This window comes from Pristiophorus japonicus, chromosome 15 (genome assembly GCF_044704955.1).
Source record: "Pristiophorus japonicus isolate sPriJap1 chromosome 15, sPriJap1.hap1, whole genome shotgun sequence".
Classification (NCBI taxonomy): Eukaryota; Metazoa; Chordata; class Chondrichthyes; family Pristiophoridae; genus Pristiophorus; species Pristiophorus japonicus.
In genome coordinates, this window is record NC_091991.1 from 181,268,152 (window position 1) to 181,282,217 (window position 14,066).

The 14,066-nt window shown below is 51.2% G+C and overlaps 1 protein-coding gene across 1 annotated transcript; it reads right to left on the minus strand.

Annotated features, from left to right (window-relative positions):
• Positions 1 to 553: 553 nt before the first annotated feature.
• On the minus strand, positions 554 to 7,096 carry ndufab1b (NADH:ubiquinone oxidoreductase subunit AB1b). The gene is made up of 5 exons (XM_070900025.1): positions 6,908 to 7,096; positions 5,632 to 5,754; positions 2,898 to 2,985; positions 1,687 to 1,814; positions 554 to 731 (listed from the first exon to the last, which is right to left on the minus strand). Exons 1-4 carry the CDS (start codon positions 7,070 to 7,072, stop codon positions 1,723 to 1,725), a joined length of 468 nt encoding a protein of 155 aa, XP_070756126.1. The 5' UTR covers positions 7,073 to 7,096; the 3' UTR covers positions 554 to 731; positions 1,687 to 1,722.
• Positions 7,097 to 14,066: the final 6,970 nt, after the last annotated feature.

Below are 14,066 nucleotides of genomic sequence, written 5' to 3' on the forward strand. Positions count from 1 at the left end.
CGCATGCCAGACACGAGACTCCCTAAGCAATTGCTCTACACGGAGCTCCTTCATGGCAAACGAGCCAAAGGTGGGCAGCAGAAACGTTACAAGGACACCCTCAAAGCCTCCCTGGTGAAGTACGACATCCCCACTGACACCCGAGACACTCTGGCCGAAGACCGCCCTAGGTAGAGAAAGTGCATCCGGGAGGGCGTTGAGCTCCTTGAACCTCAACGCTGCAAGCGTGAAGAGGTCAAGCGTGAAGAGGTCAAGCGCAGACAGCGGAAGGAGCGCGCGGCAAACCAGCCCCTTTCCCCGACGAATATCTGTCCCACCCGTGACAAGGTCAGTGGCTCTCGTATTGGACTGTCCAGCCACCAAATAACTCACTTTAGGAGTGGAAGCAAGTCTTCCTTGATTTCGAGGGACTGCCTGTGATGATGATGACGGATGAATGGTGGAACAGGCTAGAGGGGCTGAATTGCCTCCTCCTGTCCGTATGTTCCTGATAAAGAATTCACAATGTTGCTCAGAAGTCGAGAACGGAAGAGTATCGGAGACACGCCCAGGCTCAGGTATCCAATAGTAATTTATTCATTCTTGAAGTCAAATAAGTGTTCAAGAACTTGAAACATCAGTGGCGGAACAAACATAATCAGACAAGGAAAACCAGCGAGCAGCAGTGTGCGCTTCGAGCAGTGGTCACGATCCCCACATCGGCTCGTCCACATGCTCCCGGCAACAAGCACCTGCAAAGACAGAAACAGCTTTCAGAGTTCGAATATGTGTTTTCCAAATTTTTCCAAAACATTTTGGGGAATCAAAAGGCGCGACCAACGAGTGACGTCAGTACCGGAGTGTTTAGGGTAAAGCACGGACTGCAGCGGTTCAAGAGGGCTGCTCAGCGACACCTTCTCGAGGGCAATAAATGCCGGTCTCGCCAGCGACGCCCACATCCCGCGAATGAGTAAAGGTAAGTAACCTTCCTTCAGTCCTGGGCTCCGACCCCAGTCGAGGCCCACGGGTCAGGGTGCTGCAGCTGGGCTTCAGACTGCGGAGGTTGAGGGGGGGGGGGGGGGGGGAAGGGAAGGGGAAAGAGAACATTGCCAAGAGTCCCTTCACCGGACAGGATGTAGCACCTCCTGCTGGGGGAGGCAAGAGAAACCTTTTATTGCACCAGCAGTGCCCAACCGAGTGGAGTGTGCAGAGGCTACTGCCTTCCCAGTGCCCGTCCACACCACAGCCTCGCCGTCACTTGCTGCGGGAATGTGCTGAGCCATTCATGCAACATGCGAGCTCCTCTCACCTGATTGGTAGCTCCCAGGTTTCCCCCCCACCAACCCAGAAGATCGACTCGAGCCCAGGCAGTTCAGTGGTCAGCCCACCCCCAATGTTCCCGCTAAGCTGCGCAGTGGTCTGGAGGACCCTCGCAGGCCGCCCAGCGGCTTTTCAACGAAAAAAATTGTGCGTGCAGAGAAATCTGGAAGTGGGCTGTGCAGCCCCCACCGCCCCCCCACCCCCAAAAACACAATTCACAGGAATCTTGCCCATCCCAGTCCTCAAACTCAAACAGTCGGTCTTCAGACACGAGGCTTGACAGGGCGTGTCAGTGGACAGAACGATCACGGGACCGTGACCAGGGCAGGTTAATGAGAGAGTGCACACTGCCCCTCCCCTCGAAGTAGCTGTCTGACAAGCTCTTACCCTCATTTCTCTCTCTCTCTCCAGGGAAAACATCATTTACTCGTACACGTCCTTCTTGTCTGCGATATAAGTTACAATTTCCTCGGGCGTCATTAACTTTTCAGCATCTACATCTGGAATCTCGAACCCTGCAGCAGACAGAGGAGAAGCTCAGTAGCCCCCACACACACTGAACACAGCAACCTTTCCACATTCTAACCCACGGCCTTCGGCCCAAGATGGGCTTTGTTTGGCAATTCTGCAGCAATAAAGCCCTTCAACCACCCACCCTCGGGTATCGCTCATCACCAGCTTGAACCAACCCTGTTCAGGATCACTCTCGAGCAGATATCCATCAGCTGTCCTACAGCAAGGCTCCTGGCAACTGCTGCCCTTGTCCTTCTAGGTGGTAGAGGTCGCGGGTTTGGGAGGTGCTGCCGAAGAAGCCTTGGCAAGTTGCCGCAGTGCATCTTGTAGATGGTGCACACTGCAGCCACGGTGCGCCGGTGGTGGAGGGAGTGAGTGTTGAAGGTGGTGGATGGGGGGCCGATCAAGCGGCTGCTTTGTCCTGGATGGTGTCGAGCTTCTCGAGTGTTGTTGGAGCTGCTCTCATCCAGGCAAGTGGAGAGTATTCCATCACACTCCTGACTTGTGCCTTGGAGATGGTGGAAAGGCTTTGGGGAGTCAAGAGGTGAGACACTTGCCGCAGAATACCCAGCCTCTGACCCGCTCTTGTAGCCACAGTATGTGTGTGTCTGGTCAAGCTTCTGGTCAATGGTGACCCCCAGGATTATGATGGTGGGGATTCGGCGATGGTAATGCCATTGAATGGTGGTTAGACTCTCGCTTCTGGGAGATAGTCATTGCCTGGCACTTGTGTGGCGGGAATATTACTTGCCACTTATCACAAGCCAGAATGTTCTCCAGGTCTTGCTGCATGCGGGCATGGACAGCTGAGGAATTGCAAATGGAACGGAACACTGCAATCACTGGGAGAGCACGTGTATAGGACTGGAGAGTGACTGTGATGCCCCGGGGGTTTTATAGGCCGAGTGTGTCCGGTATGGAGGGGCTGTCAGTGAGCACGGAACCCTGCTCCAATCAGCGTCTTCAGGCAAAGGGGACAGAATTCAGAGGGATCAAGGCAGCGGAGGGTGAACAGCAACACCAGTTACAAACTCTCAGAGGCGGTGGGACTGCAGCAACACGACACGCTCCGTGCCACGACTTACCAAACTCGTCCTCCATGGCCATAATGATCTCTACTTGATCCAAACTGTCCAACCCCAAATCCTTCATGAAGTGCGAGCTTACTACAAGCTTTGAAAAGAAAGAAAGCTTTGTAAATACAGAGGGTTCCAGGCGGGCAAGAGGAACAATCCACAATGAATTATTCGGGACCTTCAGCCCAACCAACAAGTGGGCTAACCTTCCGAGAAACACCGAAAGGATAAACCTTGGTCTTCTCGTTACCGGCCAGCAAATCCCAGTCTTGGGCGGGTGATGCTGGGAGCTTTTCCCCAGGGCAGGAGGAAGGCTGCGGGAGTGGCCAAGTGTTGCATTGCCTCATCGATATCCCGTGGGTGGGGGTGCTCAGACTCTCACTTGCTCCGGCACTCACTGCCCAGGATGTGCCAACACACACCAGCTGAAAACACTCGAGCTGTCTGCCTAGTCCATTCTACCCAGAGGCCCCATCGTTCCTTCGTTCCGCAGTCGCAGAAACTCTCCCAGGGGGAAAGGGAGCAGAGGAAGAATGGCCTCGGGTCATCGAGTTTCCTGCGCCAGTGCTGCCAGCTCAATTAGCGCAGAACTTTCGCAACCTGCTCCTTATCCTGCGGGATTTCTGCATCGAGCGCCTGACCGCAAACACTGACCGTGTCAGTATTGCAGTGCCTCCCGTTCCCGATTCATCCCCACCCCCCACCCCCCGCGCACAACCAAATCCTTCACTATTCCGTGACCCAGGGCAACACAGTCTTCCGTCCGGTTGCTGTTTGCTTGGGAGGGTATTGGTGGCTGGTATAATTTTGGCTCCCCATCCCCCCAAACAATTAACTCAACGGTATAAAGGCGACATCCACAAGCAAATCCCAGGTCCTGAAACGTACAACTCTCTGCGCTGGACCGAGGGAATAGCATAGCGCTGGACAGACAATTAGCGCACCGAGCACTCGAGGCCCACGTGGCTGCATGGTGCACGTACCATCCAGGCTAAAAGTAGTTGTCCAATTTATTTACAGGACATTGCACAGAAGTTAAAGAATGCATCAATTAATCAGCAATAAAACACTTTAAACAATTCCAAAGATAAGAAACTTTGAACTGACTGTTTAATGAATGTAATGCGGCTAGTTACATTCAGCTGAATGGTTAGAATTAGCAGAATAAAGGAAAATAATCAGGTGCGACAAAATAGTCATCCTCCCCCCAGACCCGGCTTTAGGCGCTATGCTGATATTATTGTAAAATATTAACTCTTCACTTCAGTGAGAACTGGCATCACGTGCCTGGATGTGTACAGCTGCAACAACAGAAGCTCAACACCATCCAGGACAAAGCAGCCACTTGATTGGGACCCCACCCACCAGCTTAAACACCCACCCCCTCCACCACCGGCGCACCGTGGCTGCAGTGTGCGCCATCGACAGGAAGCACTGCAGCAACTCGCCAAGGCTTCTTCGGCAGCACCTCAATATGCCCATTTGGGGACATCGAAGTCCATGTGCCTCAAGTGGGGAGTAGGAAATAAGACTGGGAAAAGGAGGAAGGGGAGAGTATAATCCAGATTCCAAGCAACATCAACGGGCTGGATTTCCCCAATTCTTGCACCGTATATTTGTTGATCCACAATATACTTCTCATTGCACTGAGATTATCACTGAACATACTGCCTTATATGCAAGAAATGGAGGCTTTTTGCTGGTATATAGTTTATTGTTCTGTCGTGCAAACTACAAGCCACCCATCCCGCCCTGCAGTGACACCTGCAAGTTTTGCAGACATTTAACACGTCAAAGACAGGAGAGTATTTCTTGTCGAGAACATAGTGACTTTGCTCTAGAAAACCAGCTACCCTAGATACCCTTCTCTAGTGAACTTCTCAATATCAATTTTGAATAAACTAAATGATTGGCTAGAACTTCGGTAAAAGAGCAGAGTTTGGTTAAAAGAAACTATTGCACCGGCATGGGCTGGTTGGGCCGAATGGCCTATCTCTGCGCCGTATATCCTACGTTAAACTGGCTGCTCGAGACGGCGTGCTGGGAAGGTTTAATGCATCTTTATCTATAAAACTGCTGTGCTTTAATGTTAATAAAACCAATGGTTAGAAAAGTAGCGACCCTTGGTTAACCTTGCCTCCGATTACCGAGAGTTAAAACAAATACCCCACGATAGAAATATCCCGAGAAACGGTTTGAACATTGTTCCCCCGCAACACCACCCACCCAGAGACAAAAAGAATGACAACTACCTACAGACAACTTTACAATGCATTTCATCTTAAAAACACACAATCATATTTTGCATTTGATCAACAAGGCATGTATAGGCGGCCATGCGATGGCGCGCTGCCATTGGCTCATTAGCTGGAGCTGCACCCGGACCTCTCCCTGCACATGCTTTCTGCTCCAGACCCTGCTCTGCGCTTTGGGTCTCATCGCCTCCTCGTCAGGCACTCTTAAGTTTATAGTTCAAGCACCTTTCTTGCTTTCAAACAAAACTGTTGCCGTCACATTTTATGGGAGAAAAAAATATGTTCAAACCACCTACTGATATGTGTCGCTGGAAACGGCGGGAGCAGAGTCCGAAATTGCTTACTGCAGAATTTGCTCCGGTTTGTTGGGGAAACTGGCAAACAATTACAGGGGACCTAATTTTACTATAATTGGTCACATTCCCCAAGAGCGGCACGGTTCTTATTTACAGAAGTCCATCAAAAGGAGGGCAAAGTCATTTCTGTACCTTGTCCGGATTAATTTTGTCATACAGTTTTAAGACGTACAGCACTCGATCTTGGATGCTGCCCAGCGAGAGAGGAGGCAGATCACCGTACCGGCGACATGACTGTACCAACGGACTGCATCGCTGCAAGAGGGGGGGGGGAAGAAAGAAAGAGGTTTATTTAATACGCAAACTGCACAGGTGTCGTCTGCCCTGTCAGGTGGATGTAAAAGATCCTGTGGCACGGTTCAATTCCACGCCAGCAGACAAGAGCCATTACATGGAACGCTCCTCGCTTTGTGTGATCAGACTAGAGGACAGAAAGTGCCACCTCCAACCCCGCCACCGGTTGAAGAATCTACATTTACACTGGCACTCATCGTCCAGGTCGCTCACGAACAAGGGCCACGCGGATGAAGCACCAAAGTGGTACGATACAAGCAGAATATGCTGGAAATACTCAGTCAGTCAGGCAGTATCTGCCGAGAGGGAAACACAGTTCACGTTTCAGGTCGATGACCTTTCGTCAGAACGAAAGGAAAGGGGTATTGCTGACAGTGGAACAATGCCCCCAACACCTCTTCCAGTGCTCCCATTCACAGGGTATTCATTTATATATATAATATATATATATCCAACCCTGGCAATTGGCAGAAACAGCCATCAGTGTGAGCTGCAGCTTCCTCCGAGACTGGAGCTGGATATGGGATAGAAAGTGAAGGGATTATTCAATGTTATTTTCCAGCTGGGATCAATCCCCAGTCATGCATTTTTTTTTCCTTAATAATGAGATATTGCCGCAGCCGCTCCTCCCCAGCCCGCAGGGGGACCCGGGGCTGCTGTCCACCCTGCGGCAGGCCAGCGCCTCAGCCCCAGGCTCCGAGCCGGAGCTCCGGCCTAGGCCCAGCCCCCGAGCTCCGAGCTCCGGCCCAGCCCCCGAGCTCCGGCCCAGCCCCCGAGCTCCGGCCCAGCCCCCGAGCTCCGAGCTCCGGCCCAGCCCCCGAGCTCCGAGCTCCGGCCCAGCCCCCGAGCTCCGAGCTCCGGCCCAGCCCCCGAGCTCCGAGCTCCGGCCCAGCCCCCGAGCTCCGGCCCAGGCCCAACCCCCGAGCTCCGAGCTCCGGCCCAGCCCCCGAGCTCCGGGCTCCGAGCTCCGGCCCAGCCCCCGAGCTCCGGCCCAGGCCCAACCCCCGAGCTCCGAGCTCCGGCCCAGCCCCCGAGCTCCGGCCCAGGCCCAACCCCCGAGCTCCGAGCTCCGGCCCAGCCCCCGAGCTCCGGGCTCCGGCCCAGCCGCCATTACCTGAGCTCGGAGCGCCGCGCCAGGAGCCGGCCGGCTGCAGCCGTGCTGAGAGTAGTTGCTGGCGGCGGCTCTCGGGGCCCCGACCCCGGCCCTCGGGCCTGCCCTTGGCCCGCTCCAAGGTTGCGGCGCCCGGCGGAGGCAGCGAGCGAGGACACGCGCCGCCATCTTGGACTGAGCTCCGGCATGCACCGCGGCGGCCGCTAAAGGGGCAGCAGCACGCATGCGCGGCCCTCCGCCCCCTGCACCACTCACCCTCCGCCACAGGTGGCGCTGCCCAGCACAATGCACATTGCATAAGGTCCATAGCCCCCTTTGAACTACTCGCCATAATACACCCACAATAAAGGCTGCAACCCAGCATAATGGCACATTGGATAAGAAAGAACTTGCATTTCTATAGTGCCTTTCACGACCACAGGACGGCCCTAACCGCTTTACAGCCAATGAAGTACTTTTTGAAGTGTAGTCACTTGTAATGGAAATGCAGCAGCAAGCTCCCACAAACAGCAATGTGATAATGACCAGATAATCTGTTTTAGTGATGTTGGTGAGGGATATATATTAACCCCAGGACACTGGGGAGAACTCCCCTGCTCTTCTTCGATATAGTGCCACGCGATCTTTCACATCCACCTGAAAGGGCAGACGGTTAGGGTTAGCATCGATTAACATGTCATCCAAAAGTGCAGCGCTCCCTCAGTACTGCCCCTCCGACAGTGCAGCATTCCCTCAGGTGGGTGGGGTGGCTTGACCCATCCACCTCCACGGAGGTGTGTGGGAGGCCTGACCCATCCACCTCCATGGCACGAACCTGGTATTGCAGTACTTCCAGGAACGGTGCAGTGGCTCTAGGCCTTTTGGCTAAGAGCATTGGCGCAGAATGATCCTTGATGTGTGCAAGGTGACCTCTGGCGTTTGTGATTTGACAAAGAATTGGAACGATTGGCTACGAATTTCCAAAAAAAAAAAATTCCCTCAGTACTGCCCCTCCGACAGTGCGGCGCTCCCTCAGTACTGCCCCTCAGATAGTGCAGCGCTCCCTCAGTACTGCCCCTCCGACAGTGTGGCACTCCCTCAGTACTGCCCCCTCCGACAGTGCAGCACTCCCATGGCAGGAAAGAACCTGGTCATCAGGAGTGAGGTGCTCTCGGGTTTGCTGCACATGGCACAGGTTTGGCCCATCTCTCGCTCCTGTGCCGCGGCAGTCACCCGGGCCGTCTGGAGGTCCAAAATGGAACGTGTCCGCAGAGACACAATGTACAACTCTCTGGACAGTGGAGGAAAGGACGTTCCGAACGTGGCCCTCATCCTGATGGCCACCTTTGTGTGCGGCTGCATGAAGCTGTGCACAGACCCCCGGTACGCAAACACCAAGTGTCACTACGTGCTGAGTTTCTACCTGTCCCCGGTGTTGCGAAGGATGGGTCTGGCCATGCTGCCGCGAAACGCCCCCACCAGTTGGACCATGCCTGTCCACCTGTCCTTCGTGGAAAAGTTTTTCACAAAAAACCCCTTTGACCACAAGGCCATAAAACAGTGGTCAGCACGTAAGGTCCTGGACGCCCTACGAAAGGAGAGGGTGGACCCTGTCGGGTGGTTCCCTGAGCAGACTGTCGAACTCGTTTGGCAGAACGTCTCATCGCCAGAGCTTTCACACAAGCACCAAGATGTAGCATGGTTGGCGGTGAGGAGGGCCTTACCCGTCAGAGCGTTCCTGCACAGCCGGGGTTTCAGAGACACGGCACGGTGCCCCCGAGTCGGCTGCGGGGCGGATGAGACTCACACCCATCTCCTTCAGGATTGCCCCTTCGCAAGGCAGGTCTGGAAAGAGATGCAGTGGTTGCTGTCGAGGTTCATCCCGAGCAGCTCCGTAACACAGGACTCTGTGCTCTACGGGCTGTTCCCAGGGACACACACCGAGACAGACATCACCTGCTGCTGGAGGGCCATCAACTCGGTCAAAGACGCTCTTTGGTCTTGCCGAAACTTGCTGGTCTTCCAGAGCAAGGAGATGTCCACGTCTGCATGTTGCAGACTGGCGCAATCCAAGATCCAGGATTACGTGCTGAAGGACGCACTTAAAATTGGTGCAGTCGCCGCAAAGGCACGGTGCGGAAGGGCCACAGTTTAAAGCCCTTCTGCCACGGTAAACCCGGGGGCAGGAATCAGTACAAAACCCCCCTCGGGCCGTACTTGTAGAAACATAGAAACATAGAAAATAGGTGCAGGAGTAGGCCATTCAGCCCTTCTAGCCTGCACCGCCATTCAATGAGTTCATGGCTGAACATGCAACTTCAGTACCCCCTTCCTGCTTTCACGCCATACCCCTTGATCCCCCGAGTAGTAAGGACTTCATCTAACTCCCTTTTGAATATATTTAGTGAATTGGCCTCAACTACTTTCTGTGGTAGAGAATTCCACAGGTTCACCACTCTCTGGGTGAAGAAGTTTCTCCTCATCTCGGTCCTAAATGGCTTACCCCTTATCCTTAGACTGTGACCTCTGGTTCTGGACTTCCCCAACATTGGGAACATTCTTCCTGCATCCAACCTGTCCAAACCCGTCAGAATTTTAAACGTTTCTATGAGGTCCCCTCTCACTCTTCTGAACTCCAGTGAATACAAGCCCAGTTGATCCAGTCTTTCTTGACAGGTCAGTCCCGCCATCCCGGGAATCAGTCTGGTGAATCTTCGCTGCACTCCCTCAATAGCAAGAATGTCCTTCCTCAAGTTAGGAGACCAAAACTGTACACAATACTCCAGGTGTGGCCTCACCAAGGCCCTGTACAACTGTAGCAACATCTCCCTGCCCCTGTACTCAAATCCCCTCGCTATGAAGGCCAACATGCCATTTGCTTTCTTAACCGCCTGCTGTACCTGCATGCCAACCTTCAATGACTGATGTACCATGACACCCAGGTCTCGTTGCACCTTCCCTTTTCCTAATCTGTCACCATTCAGATAATAGTCTGTCTCTCTGTTTTTACCACCAAAGTGGATAACCTCACATTTATCCACATTATACTTCATCTGCCATGCATTTGACCTATCCAAGTCACTCTGCAGCCTCATAGCATCCTCCTCGCAGCTCACACTGCCACCCAACTTAGTGTCATCCGCAAATTTGGAGATACTATATTTAATCCCCTCGTCTAAATCATTAATGTACGGTGTAAACAGCTGGGGCCCCAGCACAGAACCTTGCGGTACCCCACTAGTCACTGCCTGCCCTGAAAAGTCCCCATTTACCCCTACTCTTTGCTTCCTGTCTGACAACCAGTTCTCAATCCACGTCAGCACACTACCCCCAATCCCATGTGCTTTAACTTTGCACATTAATCTCCTGTGTGGGACCTTGTCGAAAGCCTTCTGAAAGTCCAAATATACCACATCAACTGGTACTCCTTTGTCCACTTTATTGGAAACATCCTCAAAAAATTCCAGAAGATTTGTCAAGCATGATTTCCCTTTCACAAATCCATGCTGACTTGGACCTATCATGTCACCTCTTTCCAAATGCGCTGCTATGACATCCTTAATAATTGATTCCATCATTTTACCCACTACTGCGGTCAGGCTGACCGGTCTATAATTCCCTGCTTTCTCTCTCCCTCCTTTTTTAAAAAGTGGGGTTACATTGGCTACCCTCCACTCGATAGGAACTGATCCAGAGTCAATGGAATGTTGGAAAATGACTGTCAATGCATCCGCTATTTCCAAGGCCACCTCCTTCGGTACTCTGGGATGCAGTCCATCAGGCCCTGGGGATTTATCGGCCTTCAATCCCATCAATTTCCCCAACACAATTTCCCGACTAATAAAGATTTCCCTCAGTTCCTCCTCCTTACTAGACCCTCTGACCACTTTTATATCCGGAAGGTTGTTTGTGTCCTCCTTAGTGAATACTGAACCAAAGTACTTGTTCAATTGGTCTGCCATTTCTTTGTTCCCCGTTATGACTTCCCCTGATTCTGACTGCAGGGGACCTACGTTTGTCTTTACTAACCTTTTTCTCTTTACATACCTATAGAAACTTTTGCAATCCGCCTTAATGTTCCCTGCAAGCTTCTTCTCGTACTCCATTTTCCCTGCCCTAATCAAACCCTTTGTCCTCCTCTGCTGAGTTCTAAATTTCTCCCAGTCCCCAGGTTCGCTGCTATTTCTGGCCAATTTGTATTCCATTTCCTTGGCTTTAATACTATCCCTGATTTCCCTAGATAGCCACGGTTGAGCCACCTTCCCTTTTTTATTTTTACGCCAGACAGGAATGTACAATTGTTGTAATTCATCCATGCGGTCTCTAAATGTCTGCCATTGCCCAACCCCTTAAGTATCATTAGCCAATCTATCTTAGCCAATTCATGCCTCATACCTTCAAAGTTACCCTTCTTTAAGTTCTGGACCATGGTCTCTGAATTAACTGTTTCATTCTCCATCCTAATGCAGAATTCCACCATATTATGGTCACTCTTCCCCAAGGGGCCTCGCACAATGAGATTGCTAATTAATCCTCTCTCATTACACAACACCCAGTCTAAGATGGCCTCCCCCCTATTTGGTTCCTCGACATATTGGTCTAGAAAACCATCCCTTATGCACTCCAGGAAATCCTCCTCCATCGTATTGCTTCCAGTTTGGCTGGCCCAATCTATGTGCATATTAAAGTCACCCATTATAACTGCTGCACCTTTATTGCATGCACTCCTAATTTCCTGTTTGATGCCCTCCCCAACATCACTACTACTGTTTGGAGGTCTGTACACAACTCCCACTAACGATTTTTGCCCTTTAGTGTTCTGCAGCTCTACCCATATAGATTCCACATCATCCAAGCTAATGTCTTTCCTAACTATTGCATTAATCTCCTCTTTAACCAGCAATGCTACCCCACCTCCTTTTCCTTTTATTCTATCCTTCCTGAATGTTGAATACCCCTGGATGTTGAGTTCCCAGCCCTGATCATCCTGGAGCCACGTCTCCGTAATCCCAATCACATCATATTTGTTAACATCAATTTGCACAGTTAATTCATCCACCTTATTGCGGATACTCCTTGCATTAAGACACAAAGCCTTCAGGCTTGCTTTTTTAACACCCTTTGTCCTTTTAGAATTTTGCTGTACAGTGGCCCTTTTTGTTCTTTGCCCTCCACTTTTCCTCATCTCCTTTCTGTCTTTTGCTTTTGCCTCATTTTTGTCTCCCTCTGTCTCCCTGCATAGGTTCCCATCCCCCTGCAATATTAGTTTAACTCCTCCCCAACAGCACTAGCAAACACTCCCCCTAGGACATTGGTTCCGGTCCTGCCCAGGTGCAGACCGTCCGGTTTGTACTGGTCCCACCTCCCCCAGAACCGGTTCCAATGCCCCAAGAAATTGAATCCCTCCCTGCTGCACCAGTGCTCAAGCCATGTATTCATCTGCGCTATCCTGCGATTCCTACTCTGACTAGCACGTGGCACTGGTAGCAATCCCGAGATTACTACTTTTGAGGTCCTACTTTTTAATTTAGCTCCTAGCTCCTTAAATTCTTTTCGTAGGACCTCATCCCTTTTTTTACCTATGTCGTTGGTACCAATGTGCACCACGACAACTGGCTGTTCTCCCTCCCATTTCAGAATGTCCTGCACCCGCTCCGAGACATCCTTGACCCTTGCACCAGGGAGGCAACATACCATCCTGGAGTCTCGGTTGCGTCCGCAGAAACGCCTATCTATTCCCCTCACCATCGAATCCCCTATCACTATCGCGCTCCCAATCTTTTTCCTGCCCTCCTTTGCAGCAGAGCCACCTACGGTGCCATGAACTTGGCTGCTGCTGCCCTCCCCTGATGAGTCATCCTCCCCAACAGTACTCAAAGCAGTGTATCTGTTTTGCAGGGGGATGACCACAGGGGACCCCTGCACTATTTTTCTTGCACTGCTCTTCCTGCTGGTCTTCCATTCCCTATCTGGCTGTGGACCCTTCTCCTGAGGTAAGACCAACTCACTACACGTGATACTCACGTCATTCTCAGCATCGTGGATGCTCCAGAGTGAATCCACCCTCAGCTCCAATTCCGCAACGCGGACCGTCAAGAGCTCGAGGCGGATACACTTCCCACACACGTAGCGCCCAGGGACACCGGAAGTGTCCCCGAGTTCCCACATGGTACAGGAGGAGCATATCACATGGCCGAGCTCTCCTGCCATGCCTTAACCTTAGATACACTTAAATTGGTAATAACAATGTTACAGTTCACTTACTGATATAAAAAATAAAAGAAAAGCTACTCACCAATCACCAGCCAATCACTTACCTCATTGGCTGTGACGTCACTTTTTGATTACTTTCTACTTCTATTTTGCTTTCTCTCCCGCTGGGCCTTTTATAGGCTGCTCCCCTCTCACCAACTTCTTTTTTGTGTACATGGAGCACCATGATTTGTAAACACCTATGTAGTGCCATGTACAATGCAAGGTCTGTTTCGTAATGCACGTTGAAAGGAAAAAATGTAAATGTACCGTCACCCATTCCGTGTACTGTATAGTGACACATGTAATGTAATTTGTGAATTTTGACCTATGTTTCCCAAAGTTCTCCATCACTGGGGTTTTCCTCGCCTCAAGTCTGGGTCTGTTGTAGACTGATTGATAGTGATTGATTGTTGTGAGTAGTGAAGAACTCCATTATCGTTGTATTGCACAACTATGTAGATAAATGCAAGTCTTTCTTTACCAGGACGGTAGAAAACCAACTAGATGAACCTTGGCCTTTTACCATCCTGCAATTCCTATGATACCACAATGCTGCACTGAGGCAAAGGTGCATTATTGGAAGTGCCCTCCTTCAGATGAGAAGTTTAACCAAGGTTCAGTCTGACTGCTCCAGTGGTTCAGGTGCTCCAGTGGTTCTGGTAGGCCAGGAAGTTTTCCCAATGTCCTGGCCAACATTCCTCCCTCAACTAACACTACAAAAAAAACCCACAGAACTGGTCATCTAACACATTGCTGTTGCAGAAATTTGCCAATGTAAATTACTGCACTTCAATAGTAATTCATTGTGAAAACTCTTAAGACATTTTGACAGGATGCTACGTAAATGCTGATATATGGCTCCTTGTCAGTGTCCTAATTATTCTAGGTACCACTAAAAAACATAATGTTAATAACACACTACTGGGCA

Excerpts from the sequence above, each read along its gene's own strand:
- ndufab1b (XM_070900025.1), bottom strand. The coding sequence starts at position 7,072 with ATGGCGGCGCGTGTCCTCGCTCGCTGCCTCCGCCGGGCGCCGCAACCT. Across the intron at positions 5,755-6,907 it reads GCGCGGCGCTCCGAGCTCAG|CGATGCAGTCCGTTGGTACA; the intron begins GTAATGGCGGCT and ends CCCCTCTTGCAG. Across the intron at positions 2,986-5,631 it reads ACAAAATTAATCCGGACAAG|CTTGTAGTAAGCTCGCACTT; the intron begins GTACAGAAATGA and ends TTCTTTTCAAAG.